Source organism: Penicillium macrosclerotiorum (genome assembly GCF_028827735.1).
Source record: "Penicillium macrosclerotiorum strain IBT 26536 chromosome Unknown utg000003l_segment0_segment0, whole genome shotgun sequence".
Lineage (NCBI taxonomy): Eukaryota > Fungi > Ascomycota > Eurotiomycetes > Eurotiales > Aspergillaceae > Penicillium > Penicillium macrosclerotiorum.
Genome location: NW_026643083.1, coordinates 2,915,491 through 2,936,613, shown reverse-complemented (window position 1 = coordinate 2,936,613; position 21,123 = coordinate 2,915,491). Strand labels below are relative to the sequence as shown.

Genomic DNA, 21,123 nt, shown 5'->3' with positions numbered 1-21,123 from the left:
GATAGACCCATGGGGCCTGACCGCCGGAACCAGACCCCGAGACCCAAACTCAGGGGGATTTCCGTGAAGGGCTATCGGATCCCGATCGCAGATGAGGCTGGCCGTGCGCTTCGAGCATTGGATAAGATGTGGCTGATTCACGAGAAATGCGGAGTAGTGGGGGGAGCGTGTGCACGGCGATTTAGCAAATCGATTCTTCTAAGAAGAATGGCGATGATCGACTGGCCCCAATGAAAGGTGAACCAGACTGGCTGACACTTGAGGTTCCCTTTCACGACCCATCCGCGCTAGACCAAAAACAGTCATTGTCTGGAGAGGCCGCCGCGGTGGATTCGAAAACCGAGGAAAAGGCCTGCTCGGATGGGGTGCGCGGATGATCGCGACGGTCTCGAAGGGTCCCAACGGTCGAAAAATTTTCATCTTTCTATCTGGCTTTAAATCCAAACTCTCGCAGGTTGCTTTTTTCCTTCTTCTCTTCCGGTGAGATGTGTGATCTGAGTTGGTATACGTGCGGCTCTCGCGGCGAATATCTATATTTGGCTGTCAGATCAGGCTACCAATCACGGAACTGTGAGATCATCGTCCCTGCCTTTCCCACATCGGGGAAGTCGTGGCGGCCAAAAACAAAAAAAGCCCTCCGATCGTGAGAGGCGCTTGCCTAGAAAGTGTCACAGAAGAGACTTTTCCACGTTTTTTCTTATTCGATATGGTCTTTTCTCGGGGTGATGTGTCTGGTCATGACGACCAAACCATAGGTCCGTATACCTCTCTGGTGGCGATATAGACATGTGCCAGAACTAACCGCCTTCTAGATCACAATATTCCGGGCGGCAACATCGAGATTGTGACCTGGGATGGACCTCAAGATCCCCAGAACCCGTACAATTGGTCTCTCCGCAAGAAGTGGACGCTGACCGGGCTGGCGGTCTTCGCAACCTTCATCACTATGATGAATGGCACCATCATTACCGTGGCCCACGCCGCGATCAACGAACAGTTCGGCATCTCAGATGCTCACTTCCCCCACTCATACTGGCCTGTGACATCCTGGGCTGTCGGCGGAGGCTGCTTCTCTCTTCTCATCCTTCCGCTCATGGAAGACTTCGGGGTGCGATGGGTCTTCCTGTCCACGTACATCGCCTTTATCTGCTTTGTGATCCCCCAAGCCGTGGCGCAGAGCTTTGCGACTCTGATCGTGACGCGGTTCTTCGCCGGCGGGTGTGTTGCTATCCTGGCGAATACCTCGGCCACGGTGATTGGCAACGTCTGGGACACTGAAAGGGCGCGCAACGTTCCCGTCAGCCTGTATATCGTGGCGTATCTAGTCGGCAGTAGCATCGGGCCTGTTATTGGCGCCCCCATCTTCCAGTTCCTGTCGTGGAGGTGGATCGGCTATCTTCAGCTTATCTGGCTGGGTGCATTTTTCCCAGCATACTTCTGGCTCTTTGAGGAGTGTCGTGGGATCGCGATCCTAGGACGCCGGGCGAAAGCTCTCCGGCAGAAGGGAAAGATGGCATACACTCAACACGAAATCGACAGCGAGGGGACGTCTATGTTGCGGATGGTCGCGCGCAGTGCGGCCCGACCTTTGGTCCTATTTTTCACAGAGTCCGTGGTGTTCGTTTCGTGCCTGTGGTCTGCGTTCACCGTCGGTACCTTGTACCTGTTCACTCAGTCCGTCGAGCAAGTTTTCTCGGGCCTGTATGACTGGACTCCTGCGCAGGCAGGGTACGTCCAAGGAGCAATTGTGGTCGGAGAGATCGTGGGCTGGGCTGGGACCTTATTTTCTGGTCGCATCTATTTCAATTCTGCTGCGCGAAATACTGAAATCCCCGGTACACCTATTCCTGAGGCACGACTGTATCTAGCTATTGTGGGCGGCGTCTTCGGCATCGCGGGGGGCATGTTCACTTACGCGTGGACCTCGTATCCTAGCCTGCCGTGGATTGCCCCTGCGGTCGGACTAGCCATGGTCGGTGCAGGCAGTGTGATTGTGGTAACTGGAATCTCAGACTATGTCGTCGATGCATATGCCAAGTACGCTGCCAGTGCCATTGGCATTATTGCCACAGGGGAAAACATGTTCTCAGCGTTCCTGCCCCTGGCGGCCATGAGTATGTATTCAACACTCGGGTTTAATTGGGCGAGTACACTGCTTGCTTTTATCTCGCTGATGCTTTCGTTTGCCCCGGTATTGTTTGTCCTCTATGGAAGGAAGATTCGGGCCCGGAGTCCGTTTATGAAAGAGGCTATGTTAGATAAACGTCGGAAGAGCATCGATTCAGTTTGATACTGATGAGTATGCTACGCCTTCCTTGTACATACTTTGCTCTCTTACCTATCTCAATAGATATCCCAAAGTCAACTGTTTTGACATACTCCATAAGTAGTATCTCAGGACCTAGCTTTTATTTAGCAATAAAACAATTGCTTGAAGCCAGCTAACAGAATCAGTATTCGGTATCCCATCCACCCCGCCCTACAGTAGCTACGGCAACTACGGCAACCAATCGTCTGGGCATACTCCGGATTGGACTAAGCTTCGACCAGTCAGCTTTTCCGCTTTAGCAACAACCTCGCCATATTTTCAAATCAAGTGATACATTCAATTTATTCCGTCGTCAACTAGGTTTAACTTGTTTTCTCTTGTTAAATTGCAGAATATTGTATTTCCAAGAAGAGTGATTGGATGGTTCGTGGTCCACAACGCGGGATCCGCTAACGGGTAAGTCCGCTCCCCGCTTATCATAAACTGGCAATCACCCGGTGTAACCGTTGGGAGAACGGCAAGCCAGCCCCGCGACTCCTCCTGACAGTTCAATCTGCAAATACAAGGACCAGTGAAAAAGGCTCGCAGCGTTCATTCCCTTTGTTCAGCTCTATTCGATTTTCAGTTTGTCGACCATGGAGACAGCCACCTTACCCGTGACGATTATCTGCGGCCTTTTGGCTCTCTATTTCTACAAGGCGATCACTGACTATGCTAAATTGAGGCATTTCCAGGGACCATCATGGACTGGCCTTTCAAATTGGCCTCATAGCATGGCCATCCTCGGGGGCAAGTGCCACGAGTGGTATGCCGAAGTCAGCAAGAAACATGGTGCGAGGCATCTTCCAGCTATATCTTGGGCGCCGCATCTCAACCGCGGTGCCATTACTCCTGCTGCTAACCGCCTCGACTCGATCCAGGTCCGATCGCCCGCATCGCGCCCAAAATTCTGATCACATCCTCGCCCGAGGTGTGGGCTCATGTGAATAACAAGCCTGGCTATAAGCGCTCCGACTGGTACTACAATGCTGCGCGAATTGAGTACCGGCGGGACAACGTCTTCAGCCAGACTGACAACGCGAAACATGAGCAACGTAGGAAGCAGATGGCTCCCGGGGTACGGTATCTCTGGTTCTCTTATGTCTTCTGCTTATGTCAACATCAGAATGCTGACAAGGAATGGCCTTGAAGTACTCGGGAAGAGAGAATCTGCACCTCGAGAGCTCTGTGGATGAGCGACTGAGAGATTTTCTGAACCTCATTCGGTCCAAATATCTTTCATCTGATAGCCATATCGTACCTATGGACTTAGCAAAAAAGGTCCAGTATTTCACGCTTGACGTGATTAGTACCGTTGGCCTCGGTAAGGGGTTTGGTATGCTGCAGAATGACCACGACGTGGACAGCTATCTTCAATCAAGCGAAGAAGGACTCGCAATTGGCAACACCGCTCTGGGTTTGGGTTTCAGCTGGGTTACCCAGGCGCCTGTAATTGGCAGATTCATAGCACCCTCGCCCAAGGACACCAATGGCTTCGGCAAAATGATGGCCGCATGTTTTCGCATCGTTGATGAGCGCTCTGCAAATTCTGCCGATGAGCGATCCGATATGTTGGCCTCCTTCATGCGCCACGGCTTACAAGGTGACGAGCTGCGCACGGAGGCGCTGGAACAGATAATCGCAGGATCCGATACCACTGCGGGTGGCATTCGTGGAACTCTTTTACACATCATAACAAATCCTCGTGTCTATATCAAATTGCAGCGAGAGATCGATGATGCCGTGCGCCGGGGCAGTGCGCCGAGAAAGGATGAAGGTATTATTACGGCCGCCCAGGCCAAAGGACTCCCGTATCTTCAGGCCGTGATATCCGAGGGCCTGCGAGTTTGGCCGCCTGTTGCAAACATCTTCCCACGCGACATTCCGACCGGTGGTGACACTGTTGTCGTAAATGGTGAGAGTGTATATCTACCCGAGGGCGTCTGCATTGGGTATTCAGCCTACGCTATGCACCACAGCGAGGACATATATGGCAATGATGCAAAGGTTTTTCGACCCGAAAGGTGGCTTGAAGCTGATCCTGCAAAGATGGCTGAAATGGTTCGCACCAATAACCTCATATTCGGCCATGGTAAATTCCAGTGCTTAGGGAAGCCGGTGGCCCAAATTGAGCTTGGAAAAATTGTTTTCGAGGTGAATAGAAAGAACCCTGTCTGCTTGTAGTTTCCCTCTTTTCCCATCGCTCGCTAATCGTTTTTCTATATAACGAACGCAGCTCTTGCGCAATTTTGACCTGGCACTCATAAGCCCAACACGGCCCTGGGTGGCACAGAATTATCTTGGGCTGTTTGCAGTCTCAGATATGTGGGTTCAAGTGACAAAGCGAAAACCTGGGCCCCTATGAATGAGGATGGCTAACAATCGTACAATCGTTCAATCATCCACAAGTTGTGGAATATCCTTACATACAGGTGCCAGCCGAGTCAGGAAAAATCAACTTGGTTATGCTATAGTAGTACAGGCGAAGCAAAAGAAATTGTGAATACTGGTCCTGTCTCTTTCTTTCTGGCTTTCTGTACGTTTGGTAATGAGTCATGATGTTTATATTTTATTTTGCCACACCTCTTTCCGTGTGCCAACCAGAAGTTCTCCCCGCACTTCCATTATGAGGTCACTCACTCACCTGTCTTTTCTCTCCCCCATTTATTCTTCCTGCCTTCTTTATTACCTATAAGATTGAACAAAGACTCTCAAACCCTTGTATTACTTGACGTCGGTCTCACAGAGAATATTAACCAACCAATCATAAGCCCAAGCAACTAAAAATGGTTAATACATCGAAGGACGATAATCCGCTGGTCCCCAGCTCCATGCAAAGCCGAAGCACCTTGGGTGACAGCGACAGTTCAAAAGGCCAAGCACACAAGCTCAGTGATCTGGATATGATCATCGATCAGAATGTGGCACCGTATGTTCCCGAGCAAACCAGGATAATGTCATGAAATCCAAAATATTTGAACTGAACGAATTATTTAGCTCTCCGAAAGCAATGTGTGCTGAGCTTGCGCATGAGCATGCCCTCGAAGATCTTCATAAGATCACAGATCATACATCTGAGCCGAATGACCCTACTAAAGGTATGGAAGCGACATATCTTTCTCTTTGACCCCTGAGCCTATTTTTGGTGTCTTTGCCGAAAAGCGCAATAGCTTACATGGTTTTTCAAAGGGCCCGTATTCTCTGCGAACTTCCTGGAGTATGCCACGCAATACGAGCCTCGTAAACCAGAGGAATGAATTTGGTAACAATCTTGGGACCTGTCTCTTAAAGCTTACGGACCCGCAGTCTGTTATTGTAAAGTGTGAATGAATCAGTCCATCAAAATGTATTAAGATCAAATTGATTTTTTCTCTCTCATTATATTAAAGGAAATAAAGATTAATCTCCTGAAATAAGCATATTTTTATCCATTCTTTTCTTTCGCACTGTCAGAGGCAACTATCTGTGCTAATGATGTCACCGTGACGCTGTCGCCTTACCCAGCTACATTTTCCCCACATGAAGAACTCATTTTAGAAAGCGCCAAGAAATTCCTAATACATTTTTATGTTGAAGTTCGCATGCCAATGCATGACCATCATAATATCCCCACTTACATTGTAGCTGAATATTGCTTGAAAGAAGACTACATACGACCTAATGTTCGAGGTGGAGATGGAACGTCATCTTTTACTCGCGAAAAGTTATGCTTCGAACTCAACTATCAACTTGGATCATTCTGTCAGTCAATATTTTTTCTATGAAGAACCAGCTTTTCAGAAATTTTTTTTCAGAAATTAAAAAATTCTTACTCAGGGTCTAGTCTCGTATTGCTTTGGTATTATTATCTTTACATATCCCAAGACCAATGGCGATTAGATTCCCGAGTCATACACCTTCTTACCCCGATACCATGTCTGGCACACTTTTGCCTCCAAAAGCTTTTCTGGTGTCCACTGCATGTCTACTACCAAGAAGTCCGCACTCAAGCCTGGCTTCAAGCTTCCAGTCCATGAATCAGCGAATCGAGCATAGGCGGCTCCAGTAGTAGCCGCAGTAGCTGCCTGGGTTAGAGTCAGCCCAAAATGAGGGTTGACGGTATCTGTGGTCTCGGGCTCGAGAGCCGACCGCCTAGTGGTAGCATTGTAGAGGTTTGGGAATGGGAAGTGACGCGCAGTTGGAGCATCTGTTCCAATAGCAATAGGGGCGCCGCCATCCAAGAACTCCTTGTATGCAAAAGCGCGCTTGCATCGATGGGGGCCAACCAGACCTGGCCACGCCTTGAAGAGAGCTGGATCAGAATGGACAGGCTGGATCGAAGCAGTGATGCCGAGTTGACCTAAGCGCTTCGCATCTTCAGAGGTGGACAGCTCAAGATGCTCGATCCTGTGCCGGCGACCTGGCGTGCCAACTTGAGACAGAACGTTAATAGCCTGGTTTATAGCACGATCACCGATGGCATGGATGGCACACTGCATTCCCGCGGCATCGGCATATTGAACAGCTTCTCGCAGCTTATCCTCGGGCCATATTGGATCTACTGGGTCCGATTTGCCTGTATATGGCTGCAGAAGAGCAGCTGTACAACCATCAACAACGCCGTCACAAATGAGTTTGATTCCTGCAATACAGAAATCAGGCTCCTTGTATTGCTTTCTAAGTTCAATTGCTCGATCCACATAGCGAAGATTGGCCTGCTGGTCATCTGCATACGGCACGAGCCAGTGGGCGGCGATATGGAACGGGAAAGATTTAGTTTGGCGGTATTCATTGAGGATTTCCCATGTTCCCTCATCCATGGCCATGTCAACAACTCCCGTATAACCAGCGGCAGTGTAGGCGGTAACAGCCGTGTCCAAAGCAGCAAGTTTATCTTCTTTAGAGAAAGTGCTGTCGACATATGGCCACGCGAGGTTCATCAAGGCAGATTCATCCAATAGTCCCGAGGCTTTGCCATTCTCATCGCGGTGAATTGTGCCACCGGGAAGGTCCGGGGCTGTGTGGGCCTTCATTTCATCCAGAGCAGCTGAATTGCACCACATGGAGTGGAGATCGAAGGAGTCGATGAAAATAGGTCGCGGATCCAGATCATCAAGCATACTAGCCAGAGCAACGCCATTAGTAGATGACTGAATCCACTGCCGACAGAAGATTCGAGGAGCCGAACGATTGGCCTGAGCATATGCTTTGATTGTTTCTCGAATTTCTTCGAGATTTTTGCACTCGATAAGATTGACTTTCTGCAGAGACTGCCCATAGTGTAAAATGTGTACGTGGCCATCAATGAAGCCTGGGATCAAAGTTCGACCTTCGAGATCAATGGTTGTGACATCCTCTGAAATTTGGGACTCGTCCAGAGAGCCCACATGAGAGATAAGATCATTCTTTATGATCATTCCCTCCGCAAACTCACCTCCGCCCGAGGAATCTGACGAAGGAACAAAAATACGGCCATTCTTGAATATGAACGTCATGGTCAGAGTTTAGAATGGAGGTCAATAGGGCTAACGATTGAAACCTAAGTTGGCGCTCAGAGAACCTATTTAACGGCAGGCGTGGATAAACCGGAAGCAATTTGTGATCCGTGGTCTCTAGAAGTTTCCTTTTCCGAATATCACAAACCGGAGGAGCCTCTGACTCGAAAAATCTACGATTTTTCGCGGGGCTTGCTGTCACGAGAGAATACTCAGGATCCAACCGTCAAAATCGGATGAGCAATGTCGGGATATGGAGCAATAGATAAAGGCAGAAGTATTTGGTTCTGATTGGTCAAAGGAAAAGTAGCCGATGGTGCTCGTTTCTTGGCGGCGCAATTTGACGCAATTGGTCTATTTTCTCTAAATCCCATGGGGAAGTGGATCCTTTTGATCCCCGTGCCAGATGAATGAGCTTGGGAGCTGACGATTCGATGAAAATCCGAGAGAAAGATAAACGGGGATGTGGATTATAGTTAGAAGACGAGTTGATATCTTACCGAAGGTATCTCGGTAAGACCGTGAAACTACAGGTAACTGGTCACCTTCGAATCTTCGCCAACCTCTTCATACTAGAGATTAATGAACGAGTTTCATTACAACTGAAGTGAGGTATTTCCCTTTGAGAAGATACAACCCCCATAACCAGATTATTTCCCACGCGAGAATACTATTTCAGAGATCATAGGTTGGCAATCTGGCCGCAGGGATCGATAATTACGGTCCACAGCATTAATAAGTTTAGTAAATGACATTACCCCAATCTCCCCCGGCTATCTTAAGGCTATTCCCCCGCATCGAAGTTCCACCAGAAGGTCAGTGAATCTTGATAAGCTCGTCTAAACCTTGCCACCCCATTGGCTGTTGCTTCAAACTTCCCTTTTAAGGAAAGTTGCATTCCTTCCGCCTCCCCGTTGTTAAAATTCTAAATGGCTGTTGACTATCAGCCTCCTCAACCGAGGATTACAAGAATTAACGGGGACACATAGATAGGGTTATCTCTATTTCGGAGTTGGGGGTTCATAAGTATTCTCCTGTGACCTCCCTTGGATCTGTGAGCTGCACAGAGATTCTACCCCCCCCTGAAGCTTCCCCTCTCAGATTGCTATTTTTCCAAACCAATGACTTCCCATGATGACTACATGGATGCCGCTTGGCCTCCTGGAACTGTTCGCATTGAAGGTGAGTGCGAGTGTGGAATTGATAATTCTTTCAAAAGTAGAGACAGTTTAGACTCACCAAGTGGCTCTTCGTGATAGAATTAACCCGGTCAAACGAAGGTTCGGAGGTGATTCTCGAACCAAAACCATCCCGAGATCCAAACGATCCATTGGTTGGTGACGTGAAAAGATCCTCGTTGGATTATCACCCTTATTAACCCAGATGTCTTGTTTAGAACTGGCCAAAATGGAGGAAGCACTTGAACTTTGCGTTTGTATCGTACTACGTTATGATGGTTCTTGCCTTGTGAGTCACCAAGAAGCCATAAAAATGATGAGAAGGGCTTGCTGACGATAATAGGATTGATGTGGCAACAGTGACTTGGAGTTCTGTGAATGCCGAACTCGGATTCAGCTTTGCGCTCCTAAATGACAGCTATGCTGCAGGCTGCGGGGCCCTTTGCATTGGCGCGGTGATTCTAGTTCCCTTTGCCCTCAAATTCGGCCGTCGACCGGTGTATGTGCTCAGTACAGCTGCTCAATGTGGACTCAGTATTTGGTCTGCCAGGATGCAGAATGTCGCAGATCTGATGTTGGTGAATATCTTGAGCTGTGTCGTTGGAGCACTTGCAGAGGTTCTGGTCCAGATGACAGTGGCGGATGTTTATTTCGTCCATCAAAGAGGCCTCATGAATACACTGTACTATTGGGTCACTACTGTTGGAGTCACCTTAGCTCCTCTGGCAGGTGGTTTCATAACACAGTCCCAGGGTTGGCGCTGGGTATGGTGGTGGATGGCCATCCTCTTTGGTATTGGTCTGGTCGCTTTCATCTTTTTCTACGAGGAGACCATGTTTTCCGCATCGTCTATTGACGGCATCCCAATAGCAGATAACACACAGACAGCGTCGAATGATGTGAAGAAGGATCCCGAGGCACCGAGCACTCAGGATACCGACGATGCACAAACGCAGAAGCCACGGGTCGAGACTATTGGAATTGACTATTCAATTCCTAAGAAGTCATACTGGGAAAAGCTTCCTTTATGGACCAATTCCCCGATGTCGTTTGGGCAGTTAGTAAAACACAGCTACCAGCCATTCTTGATAATGTTCAGCATCCCAGCAGTCTTCTTCATGGCCCTTGAGTATGGTATCATGACCGCATGCACTACTGTGCCCGTGACTACACTTTCCTCTGTCATGACTCTCCCACCATACAACTTTGGCGCTGCTCAGATTGGTCTCATGGGTCTCCCGCCATTTATTGGAACTAGTCTAGCAACCGTGATCTCCGGCCCGTTGAGCGACTCGATCGTTCTTTGGATGGCAAAACGAAATGGTGGAGTATTCGAGCCCGAGATGCGTCTATGGCTTTGTCTAGCATTTACACCACTTGTTCCGGCCGGTCTCTTCATGTTCGGAATAGGCCTGAACAATGGGTCACATTGGCTTCTCCCTGCCTTCGGTCTTGGTATCAACGCATTCGGTGTTGTTCCTGCCAGCAGTGCTGCCCTCACCTATCTTACAGACGCTTACACTGACGTGAGTTATATTCCAATATCCCCAAAACTGTCGCTTATAGTATAGATGCTGATCAAAACATCTTCGGTTTTAGATAATTGCGGACTCGATTGTTGGCGTCACTTTCATTCGGAATCTTATATCTACTATCTTTGTCTTTGCGCTTGCACCATGGGTAAACCGTGTCGGATTGACATGGTTCTATGTCACATTTGGCCTTATTGTCACGGTGATAATGCTTGGAAACATCGTCTTTATTTATTTCGGAAAAATGTTCAGAGCGAGGGTAGCAAGCCGATACCGCCACTTCAGTGCGCAGAGGCTAGGATAATCGAGGAATTTGAGAATGACATTGCCATAGCAGCATTAAGAGCACCTCAACTTTTAGTGATATGCAAATATTTGAGTTTCACAGCATATAGTAGTTGCATTCGTAGTACTGTCAAAAACTTTGATTGATGAATTTCTCCAGATTCAAACTCTGTTAATGCCTACTGTATCAATCAAAATGAAGCATGGGAGGAACTTCAAATGCGTATATCCGTGACAAGGAAGGCAAATTCTTCTGTAGGTAGATGGCCATTCTTTCGGTGGAACTGTCAAATTGATTCAGCCCTGAGGGACTCGGCGAGATGAGCCAACCATTACAATTTTCTTTAAGTTGAAATTTGGATTCCCGAGGAGCAGAGAATTTCAGCGAATCAAATGGGGTCTATCTTACCTTGCACAGACTGAGTGAAGCGGGGAACTCTGAAAGGAGAGTAAATTAGTTCCGAGGTTCCGTGCTATAAGAGCTCCGAAGCGCCCCCGAATACTGAGATCATCACAGCACACAACTATAGCATCCAGAGAAACTAATGAATGAGGATTATTAGCTGGTGGAATATTCGTCATGGCGACCTATAAGATTGCTGTCATACAGCTATATCCAAAGGTATGCTGGGAATGCCCTCGGTTCAGAGTCTCTCAACTTGTCGACTTTCACATACTCACAGTCGCTATCAAAATAGCCCAATGAGATAGAGTCAAACCATCTCCGAGCCGTTGCTTTTATCAAAGATGCAGCTGCTTCTGGAGCCCACCTGGCGGTTCTTCCAGAATACCATCTTGCTGATTTCTTTCCAAGTCATGACTCTGAGATCCGCAAACAGTGCGCCAACTGGAAGAGGTATCTTGATGGCTACTGCACCTTAGCTAGAGAATGTGGGATTTGCATTGTCCCCGGTTCCCTTGGCGAGTTGCACGAAGATGATACCCTTGTCAATGCGACCTATTTCATCGACAATGCAGGGGTCATTAGAGGTAGATATGAGAAGAAAAATCTTTGGCATCCAGAAAGACCTTATGTCAAGGGGTCGAAAAATGATAGCCGCCATGTTGCTTTTGACACTCCTTTGGGCAAGGTTGGAATGCTCATCTGCTGGGATTTGGCTTTCCCCGAAGCGTTTCGAGAATTGATCATGCAAGGCGCCAAGATGATCATTGTGCCTGCCTTCTGGAGATACAGCGACGCGGGCGATGTGGGGATGAAGCTAAATGCGAAATCGGAGGGGGATTTCGTTGATGCAGCCGTTGTCAGCCGGGCTTTCGAGAACACCTGCGCAGTTGTATTCTGCAATGTTGCAGGCCCTGCGAGTGAGGGCTTTGCAGGCCTTTCCCAGGTGGCACTCCCATTTCTGGGGCGTGTTGATAGGTTCGATAATAGCGAAGAGGGGATGAAGATTGTCTCGGTCGATACAAATGTCCTTGAAGAAGCCGAAAATGTGTACAAGGTCCGCGAAGATCTTGCGACTCCAGATTGGCATTACGGATATCATTGATAAAGATGCCTGCTATAAAGTTTTCAATGCAGAGCGGTATTCCTATTTCTCGGTAATTTCTCTATTCCAGCAATTGGTTACTCGAAGAAGAGCATGTCAAAGATATTAGCAGTCTGTGAGTGAATATCATGTCATAATTTCTCAGCTACAAATGCAAAATCGTATACACAGTTTTTACCGAGCGGCTTAGGACGCCATATGGCAGGACATGGTTGGGCAGAGCGTGGTAGGAAATGGTCTTAAGGTTCTCCACGTAATCCCCCGATGATCTCTCGTAAAGGTTGCGCACGCAATTTACAGGTCGTCTGTCAAAGCTTCGGACGACAGACAGGATTTGGTTCCCAATCCAAGTCTTTATGGCCATTTTTTGTCAAAGGAGAGGGTAACCAGTGGCTCATGGTGGTCATGTCCGCATCACGAGAACTCAATACATTGCCGCGTTTACTGGGATTGAATGCCAAGAACAACGGGAGACCCCAGCCGGAGATCGTTTGCCTCGCATAGATAGCGCGGGGGGCTGTGGTGTTGGAAGCAGGTTAAATCAGCCACACTGGGCAGTGATTCTTTTATTAGCCTTGTGGGGGCGATTGAAGCATCTTGAAAAAAAGTCGAAAAAGTGAATGACATTCATGAGACTGAAGTCGATTCGAGAAGATATTCGATGAGAGTCAAAAAAACGGCCGAATTATACGCGAGAGTGAAGGGCTGACACCAGCCGCCAATCCAACAATCCGGGATCGATTCTGGGTTCGTTGCTGCGACCTGCTGCAAAGAGATCATCAAAAAGCAACAGCGAAAGAGATGGCCAGAGTGACCAGCATCCTAGACCGTGATGTCATGGGGAAACATCTCGGGTCAGAAAGCCCAATGAACGTAGGCAACCCGGACACAGGACTCGTAATACCAGTCCCGTCAGCTTCATAGACCAACAAAAACCAACGCCCAAAAGCCATTAGCTGTTAAACGAGTTGGTAAACGTGGCGAACCGCTGGGCCGATTTTTCCGTCTTGCCGCCGGGAAGAGTCATTCAGTTCGGGTGTGAAGTCCATGTGCCTTTTGGGGTGGGGGCCACAGCGAGAAAGTCTGACGAGGATGAAGACCTTGTCAGACGAAGTCCAGGCCCAAGATATTTTGGGAGCTATCGAATCCAGTTCCATGGCTGATGGGGTTCTGGCGCTCGCAAAGTGGACAGGGTCTCACTCTCCTTCCAGAGTCTGGGGAGCTTCTCACGATCCCACACACCGCACCGGAAACTGGGCGCAGTACGCAGCAAACGGGCACTGAGCCCGACTCGCACGAGTGGCTAGGATTCGTGCCTGTTTTCCCGATCCACCGCGAGTTGGGGGCCGCCGAACGACGATTGGCGGCTGAGTGGACCCACTAGGCGATGGCGTGGGAAAAATGGGTAGTGACTGCGCAACGCTGGACGAGGATCCTTTTTGGACAAAGGCCGAAGATCCACTTGTGCGACCCTGGCGCTTTATTTGGGAAACTCAGATGAGCCTCACGGTGCGATGGAAGCAGAAACAAGGCTGCCTGGTTGTGTATTTAAACACCTCCACTCCCGGTACTCTGGTTTCACGTGCTACTTGTCTGAACACTTCGAACTCGTTGAGACTTCCAACCTTCTGAATTAAGCCTCCAAATCTTCAAAATCTCCTCAGTATTTGTGCTTGATCCACTTTTATCACCACCATGCAGTACAAAGCGCTTGCTACTCTATTCTTTGCCACTGCGGCCCTTGCCGCCCCGGCCGCCGAGTCCGATTCCAGCTCCAGTGATATTGATACCGCCATTGAATCGGACTCGATCCCAAGCAATATCCTCTCAGTGCTCGAGACCGCCGTTCCTACCACCTGGCTCGATAGCTTCTACACCGATGCGGCCTTCCAGTCCTCTGAAATCAACGAGATTTTGTCCGGCACCTACCCGGCTTGGTACAGCAGCCTCCCCGAGAGTGTGAAGCAGTATGCCACCTCCGAGGTTCTCGCGGAGGCTTCGGAGCTCGAAAGCTACTATACTGCGATGCCCACCAACACCGCTTCTAGTAGCGCCCATGGTGCTTCTTCTTCTGGTGCTGTGTCCAGTACTCCCCTGACCACATCCACCTCAACTGCCACAACCTCGGGCAGCTCCTCATCCAGCTCTGCCTCGGCCTCCGGTGAATCCACATCCACATCCACTGCTGGTGCTCCTGCTGCTACCGGTGGTATCGCCATGAGCCTTGCTGGTGCCGCTGGTATCCTGGGTCTTGCTCTTGCTCTGTGAACTGGGTAAAATGAAATACATGATGTTCCCGGTATTTCAATATCCGGTTTTATGGTCCCTTTTTTTTTTAATTTAGGGTGAATTTGTACTTATGGCCAGGACTCACTTCCCCCCTGCATGTGTTCCGACGAAGGATATGCCTTGATGGCGATTGCATCTTACCCTGTACTTAATCTAGAATAATGAACAGTTCTATCGTTGATTTAGTCGTCTTTTAAAGTAAGGTTTCCACACGCTCACCTAAGCTATGTACGACCCAAACACTCAGCACCCTGCTGGCGGCAATGAAGTCATTGACAACCCAGATTAAGGTCCAGGCAATGCAGCTCTTTATTACAGAATTATGACCATGGTCTTCACCAAAACATAAGAAAAGAAAAGAGGCATTAGCAAATTCACTCTTCAGGGGATGATCAGGCAAGATCGCAATATTGGGGTTGCACAGTCAGGCGCCCTCGAGAAGTTACACAACGGTGCCTACCTACTTCTTTGGTGGCAATCTAACGCATAATTCATGTCCAATATTGCGGTCTTCCGGTAACCAAAAGAAACAATTCCAGCCGCAACTAAAGGCATGGCCGAGTGTACTTTGTATCAAAATAATCCAAACCAGAGAGCCCCGGAAAGATCTCGGTTCCAGGAGCAGCGCGGGGCTGTGACGCAACAGATACGTCGTCCTCATGAGGTAATGTTCTTTTGACATCTTGAAGCCCAAATATGGCATATGTCAACTGCTGTAGAAATTTAAATCACACCATCAACAGCTCTATATGTGTCCAGTCGAGAAAACCAATATGGGTTAGAATGCCGTGGGGATGCTGATAAGGACGCCCTAACGATTGACTGAGATTGTGTTGAATACCGCCCGCGGACACGGTCAAACCCTGGCATTCTCATTCCACAAAGATTATGTTGACGGTCGGTAACGGGCTCGGAATCTACCTATAAGGCAAAAGCGTGGCGGCACTTGCGCGCCGTAAAGCGCGGAACATGCAAGGTTGAGGAAAGTGTAGGGATCATAGTGTGTGGAAGTCAGCCGGAAGAATTACGTTGCTGGTTTAGAAGGCTGTGACAACACCAAATTAACATATTCAGACGCACTGGGGTTCGCTTCCATGGAGTACAAATAAACAAGACTGAAACCCCGCACACGCCCCGGGGCCGGATGCGCATATCTATCTCCACATCCCGTCGCTTGAAAGACTCCCATACGCCTATTCCAAGTCTCATTCAAACTCTAACGACCCAACTTGCGGCTGTGCGAGGACGATCGACAGCCAGAAATATCCTGCTGATACTCAAACATTGTCCTCGGTATATTTTCAGCAATGGGAGACTTATATGATACTGTGTTGTCTTGTCATGGCGGAATCCCCGAATCAACCCCTGTGCTGATAGTTGGCGGGGGTCCAGTGGGCCTTTTCCAAGCTCTTTTACTATCTCGACTTGGTGGTAAGTTTCTGACCTCTGTTCAGATCGTGCTACTATTCAACAGCCTATATTCTCTTGGTGGGTGACATGTTTACTAATTGAGTTCTATGGCAGTACCATCTGTGATAATCGAACGCTATACTGAACGCCTGGGGGCACCGAAAGCCCATGCGCTGAATCCACGCTCATTAGAAATCTTGCGCCAATATGACTTGGGTGAGAAGAGAATTCGCAGTCTAGGAACAACCCGACATGATGGATACTGGGTTAATTTTATCACCAATCTTTGCGGGGACCAAGTTGGCAGACTCCCATATGAGCGCATGGATTCAGCTGTGTTAGAAGATACACCCGAGGTATGCAAATTTCTTGCCTCTACTCCAGATGATCTATGCTTGTAATTAACATGCTTGTTGAGATGATACACAACATCCCACAACCAATTCTTGAAGAAGAGTTTACAAAGATTGTCGAAAAAGATCAAAATATTATTTTAAAAAAGGGCTTCAGCATCTATGCTGTAGTACAGGTGCCGTCGGTCCCTCACCCAGTCAATAAATAAAAACTAATCGGTATGTATTAAGGAAAAAAATGAAGTTATAGCGACAGTTAAAGATATGTCCAATGGTCAATTCCACGATATCAAGTCTCGATACCTCATCGCCTGCGATGGTCATAAAAGTACAGTACGCGAGCTTCTCAAAATACCCTCTGACGGCGAAGACTCTGATCAAGTCATGATGACTATCCATTTCAATGCAAATCTTCGACCTGTGGTTGGTGAGCGTGTGGGTATGCTATTTTGGATTATGGATCCTCTCGCCGCAGGATTCATCATTGGTTATGATCTGAGTGGCACACAGGTTCATATTAGCCAAGTTGATATCTCGAAACAGCCTCTCAATTCATGGACAGAAGAAATGGCTCGAACCAAAGTTCGCGCTGCCATTGGGAGAGATGTCCCCTTTGACATTCTGAGCTTCCGACCTTGGATATTCAGACGACAAATTGCGACTACGTTTCAAAAAGGAAATGTCTTCCTGTGAGTTCCCTTGATTTATATGATGTCGAAGACATCTAAATGGATTTTGGATGCGGTTTCTGATCAATTTGACAAAAAAGAGCTGGGGATGCAGCTCACTCCTTCCCACCAACCGGCGGACTGGGGCTAAACTGCGGCCTTGCAGACGCCCACAACCTGGCTTATAAAATGGCTCTCGTACATCGGGGTATCGCTAATCCGTCTATATTGGCAACATATACTGCAGAAAGGCACAGTATTGCTGATTTATATTCGAAGCAAAGTGTCAAAAATGGAAAACAGATATTCAACCTAGTCCAAAGTTTGAAAACCGAAGGGGTGGAGGACACTGTCCAAGCCCGTCACAACATGATAGAAGCTCTACGGGACCCTGGGCAACGAGAAATAGTTGATAAAGGCATTGAAGGGCAAAGGGAGCACTTCGACAACGTAAGTATACGCGATAAGCTTTTGAGAGTAACAATGCTAACAAAAATATCCCACCCTCTTTAGTTGGAGCTTCATATTGGCTACGTATATGGCGCAAAGAAGCCGCCACCTCATGCCTCCCATTACCAGCCAAAGTTAATACCAGGAGCTCGATTACCGCATGTGTGGATTTCATTTCAAAATTCAGACAAGACGGCAGCAGTACCACGGCTCCCTGTAGATGTTTCATACGTGAAAGACCTGACTAGCAGCCAAGTAAGTGAATGTCAATGGAGCTCCCTGGATCTCTGCGATCCAGATGCTTGGACATTGATTGTTGGCAAGCAAGACGATAAGTCTGGCACACGGTTTTTGGCACTTGAGAAACATTGTGACGCTATTAACATTCGTTTAATTTTGCGGCGTCTCGACATAGACTTTCAAATTGTTAGGCAGCGATGGTTTTCGGAGGCCATATATCATGGCGGACTTCTTGTTCGACCTGATCAACATATTATGATGCGAGTATTACCCACAACCACCGAGGATGACTTGATCTTAGCCCTTGATGAGCACCTTGGGATATAGAGTAAGAGAAATCGTTGATTGCAACCATACATAGCGAAATGATACGCTGTTTTCCTACCTACCTGCGGATTATGCAAAGTGTTCAGAAGATCCGACTCTAGCCATCCCCTCATGGCCCACATTTTTCCTCGCCGAAGTCCCCCTTCCAATTCTGCGCGCCAGATCTGGACCCAACAGAAAAGGAACGGCAAGAGACCGAACGCTAAAAAATGCCAAGGCCGTTCAAGGGTAGCCGACATGATTTAGCTCTCTTCAGATTTATCAATAATTGGTCAGATCTCCCGGGTGCGGGCCGATGGTGGAGCCAAATTGTTGTAGTCGCTGGCGTCGGCAGTCAATTTGCTTTCGCGATTTCTAGCACGCCATCTTGCTCACCAATGATTTGATACTCATAGACGAAGAGATTCAAGTTTGATATCGAATAAATATCGGCATCCTGAACCCAAGCAGAAGTCCAATTTTCATCAACCTTAACACAATCCAGCCCAAGCAAGGTGTAACGAAGGACAATGGCCGACACCGTCCCGACATCGGCACCGGTCGAGGATGTGTCAATCTACAGAACACGTCGCGTCTGGTATCGAACCACGCTTTTCAATGCATTCATCATCGGGGGCGTAGGCTTCATGGCCCCAGGACTATGGAATGCCATGAACTCTCTGGGTGCCGGTGGAGCTGAATCGCCTTTTCTTATCAACGCGGCTAATGCGTTGGTTTTTGGACTGAGTAAATCTTCAGACGGGGACCTTCTTCAAAGCGAACTATGAAACTAATTAGTTTATTAATAGTGGGATTTCTGTGCCTTTTTGGAGGTCCTATCTCCAATCGGATTGGTCTCAACTGGACCTTGTTATTAGGTGCTGCTGGGTATCCAGTTTATTCGTACGTTCTATTCGAATCCGTGACATTATCATGGTTCAAGGTATCCCTGACTCGAATTATTCTTACAGAGCAGCTTTATACACAAATAATCGCTATGTGGGTATCTCTAAATCATCCAAACTAACAATGATCGACTAACCTGAAATTTTAGGGCAATGAGTGGTTTGTTCTTGTCGGAGCAGTTGCTTGCGGTTTATCGTCAGTTGCAATCAAACAGCTGTATGAAAGAAGACAGAAGACTAATTTATCAATGCAGAGCCGGTCTCTTTTGGGCTTCTGAAGGTGCCGTTGCACTTGGCTACCCTGAGCCGGAGAGGAGAGGGCAATATATGAAGTAAGTGCATTAAACATACCAATGCTTGACCAAAACAATTATTAATTACTGAAAAGCATCTGGCTCTGGTTTCGTACCGGTGGACCTCTGCTTGGGAGTGCCATTGTTCTTGGACTAAACCAGTAGGTGGACATCACATTTCACACGATATAAACCGACCAATAACCATCATCTAGTTCTGCTAGTGCAAAGAGCAAAGGCAAAGTTGGGTCCGGTATGTCAATCATTTCGTAATTGCAAGAATTTCTACCACCTGACTTACCCAATCATTTAGAAACTTACTTGATTTTTGTCGCACTCCAATGTCTTGCTGTGCCTCTCGCTATCTTCCTCACTCGTCCTGAAAAGGTGCAACGCAGTGATGGAACAGCCGTGAAGATAATTGTACAGGATTCATGGAAAGGTGAACTTATTGAATTGTGGAAAGTCTCTCTTCGCAAAGAGGTATGTATTCACAATCTTTAACTTTGCGATGAACAGTACGTTGACTGGGATTTGATAATAGATTCTTCTCCTTTTACCTATCTTCTGGGCCGCGTATTTTAACCAGTATAGTGGAAGTGAGTAATTTTAACTAGCTCGTGCCATGCCCTTAAATATAGAAGGAAATCACTAATCAGGCTTGATAGACTTTGAGACATACTATTTCGGTGTCCGCGCGCGAGCATTAATTGGCTTAGTTTGCAAGTCCTCTCGAGCAACAATTTCAATAATTAAACGTTTCATGGGCTAACACATGTCTCTAGCATACATTGCGGCCCTTCTTTCCTCATGGATTATCAGTCGATTCTTAGATTATCGTGGATTAACTGTTAAGAGTCGCATCACCTACAGGTGACTATCTCTCGTCATGGTGGCTGTAGATGCATGCTAATTATATATAGCTTCTATTATGTTGTTGGGGTTCACATTGTGGCCTGGGTTTATGGCTGGGTAATCCAAGAGAAATACACTGCCAATCCACCATCCTATGATTGGGCAGACAAGGGGTTTACAGAGGGTGCTTTTGTCATTATCTTATGGCGTAAGTTCCAAAAATTTGAATTCGACACTCGAACAGGAAATACTAACATTGAGATACAGAGTTTTCTCAGCAGGCACTGCAGAACTGGCTGTACTATCTTCTTTCTACAATGACGGATAACATCTCTGAACTATGTATGTTTTAAGCTTGAGCTTGAAGAACCTGGACTTGACTAACTGCCTAAAGCTCGATTATCTGGAGTCCTACGTGGACAAGAGAGCTTTTCCCAAGCTGTTTCCTTTGGATTGAATACCCGTGATTGGTACGGAGGAAGAGTTCCACTTGCAGTTAATACAATCCTTCTTGGTATGTCGATTTACTTTGCCCCTTTCATCTTTTCAAAAGTCAATAAGCCGCTTACAAAAGTATAAGGACTTGCGGTTCTTCCTACATGGATTGTTGTCAGGAATCACAACCCAGTGGAACAAAGTAAAAACAATGCGCTTAGCGGTGATGTCCAAGATGAAGAGCGACTTTCCTTTCAGGACTCGAAGGACAAGCCCGATTATATTGTTGGCCAAAGTGAAATTTAGATTCATTTTTATGCCTTCGGCACACGAAATCAAATACTACTTCCTTGAGAAAGTGAATATTGAACTTGGCCTTACGTCCCACGGGCTCAGCAGATTCCAAGAACGTACTTCGATTTAACCCTGCATTGAAGTACTTTTTAAGAAACATTCAAACTTCAAAAGCATGAAGTAATGAAATCATTAATTTAAATACTAAATCTCACCCTCTCCGCTTTCTCTTAATTCGAGTTTATAGATGCATTCGAAATTCCGGTGGGAGTTTTGGGTCTTACGTAGGCCAACTGTTTCCAACATTGATATTCCTATCGACTCTATAAGATCTCTTCCC

General features: G+C 47.5%; 10 protein-coding genes across 10 annotated transcripts; 9 read left to right on the top strand and 1 right to left on the bottom strand.

Annotated features, from left to right (window-relative positions):
* Nucleotides 1–706: 706 nt before the first annotated feature.
* On the top strand, nt 707–2,290 carry N7462_003950 (uncharacterized protein; the record flags this gene model as incomplete). The annotated part of the gene is made up of 2 exons (XM_057075676.1): nt 707–755; nt 813–2,290. The coding sequence occupies 2 exons, from the start codon at nt 707–709 to the stop codon at nt 2,288–2,290; spliced, it is 1,527 nt and encodes a 508-aa protein (XP_056935181.1).
* Nucleotides 2,291–2,904: 614 nt separating this feature from the next.
* Nucleotides 2,905–4,673, top strand: N7462_003949 (cytochrome P450; the record flags this gene model as incomplete). Its single annotated transcript, XM_057075675.1, has 4 exons — nt 2,905–3,084; nt 3,240–3,386; nt 3,461–4,462; nt 4,545–4,673. 4 exons carry the CDS (start codon nt 2,905–2,907, stop codon nt 4,671–4,673), a joined length of 1,458 nt encoding a protein of 485 aa, XP_056935180.1.
* A 421-nt stretch (nt 4,674–5,094) lies between these two features.
* On the top strand, nt 5,095–5,405 carry N7462_003948 (uncharacterized protein; the record flags this gene model as incomplete). The annotated part of the gene is made up of 2 exons (XM_057075674.1): nt 5,095–5,264; nt 5,306–5,405. Coding segments are annotated over 2 exons (270 nt in total), but the record flags the coding sequence as incomplete, so codon positions are not given.
* Nucleotides 5,406–6,183: 778 nt separating this feature from the next.
* N7462_003947 (amidohydrolase) lies at nt 6,184–7,782 on the bottom strand (the record flags this gene model as incomplete). Its single annotated transcript, XM_057075673.1, has 1 exon — nt 6,184–7,782. One exon carries the CDS (start codon nt 7,780–7,782, stop codon nt 6,184–6,186), a length of 1,599 nt encoding a protein of 532 aa, XP_056935178.1.
* A 1,121-nt stretch (nt 7,783–8,903) lies between these two features.
* N7462_003946 (uncharacterized protein) lies at nt 8,904–10,796 on the top strand (the record flags this gene model as incomplete). The annotated part of the gene is made up of 5 exons (XM_057075672.1): nt 8,904–8,964; nt 9,042–9,115; nt 9,179–9,249; nt 9,304–10,486; nt 10,560–10,796. The coding sequence occupies 5 exons, from the start codon at nt 8,904–8,906 to the stop codon at nt 10,794–10,796; spliced, it is 1,626 nt and encodes a 541-aa protein (XP_056935177.1).
* A 561-nt stretch (nt 10,797–11,357) lies between these two features.
* N7462_003945 (carbon-nitrogen hydrolase family protein) lies at nt 11,358–12,285 on the top strand (the record flags this gene model as incomplete). The annotated part of the gene is made up of 2 exons (XM_057075671.1): nt 11,358–11,399; nt 11,476–12,285. 2 exons carry the CDS (start codon nt 11,358–11,360, stop codon nt 12,283–12,285), a joined length of 852 nt encoding a protein of 283 aa, XP_056935176.1.
* A 1,162-nt stretch (nt 12,286–13,447) lies between these two features.
* N7462_003944 (uncharacterized protein) lies at nt 13,448–13,669 on the top strand (the record flags this gene model as incomplete). The annotated part of the gene is made up of 1 exon (XM_057075670.1): nt 13,448–13,669. One exon carries the CDS (start codon nt 13,448–13,450, stop codon nt 13,667–13,669), a length of 222 nt encoding a protein of 73 aa, XP_056935175.1.
* Nucleotides 13,670–13,980: 311 nt separating this feature from the next.
* Nucleotides 13,981–14,553, top strand: N7462_003943 (uncharacterized protein; the record flags this gene model as incomplete). The annotated part of the gene is made up of 1 exon (XM_057075669.1): nt 13,981–14,553. The coding sequence occupies one exon, from the start codon at nt 13,981–13,983 to the stop codon at nt 14,551–14,553; it is 573 nt and encodes a 190-aa protein (XP_056935174.1).
* A 1,328-nt stretch (nt 14,554–15,881) lies between these two features.
* Nucleotides 15,882–18,022, top strand: N7462_003942 (Monooxygenase FAD-binding; the record flags this gene model as incomplete). Its single annotated transcript, XM_057075668.1, has 6 exons — nt 15,882–16,005; nt 16,099–16,340; nt 16,403–16,522; nt 16,569–17,026; nt 17,107–17,455; nt 17,519–18,022. 6 exons carry the CDS (start codon nt 15,882–15,884, stop codon nt 18,020–18,022), a joined length of 1,797 nt encoding a protein of 598 aa, XP_056935173.1.
* A 509-nt stretch (nt 18,023–18,531) lies between these two features.
* On the top strand, nt 18,532–20,795 carry N7462_003941 (uncharacterized protein; the record flags this gene model as incomplete). The annotated part of the gene is made up of 15 exons (XM_057075667.1): nt 18,532–18,748; nt 18,811–18,904; nt 18,973–19,000; nt 19,056–19,102; nt 19,161–19,238; nt 19,295–19,360; nt 19,415–19,452; nt 19,513–19,682; nt 19,744–19,798; nt 19,868–19,921; nt 19,985–20,072; nt 20,123–20,262; nt 20,322–20,396; nt 20,449–20,568; nt 20,635–20,795. 15 exons carry the CDS (start codon nt 18,532–18,534, stop codon nt 20,793–20,795), a joined length of 1,431 nt encoding a protein of 476 aa, XP_056935172.1.
* Between the last annotated feature and the right edge of the window lie 328 nt (nt 20,796–21,123).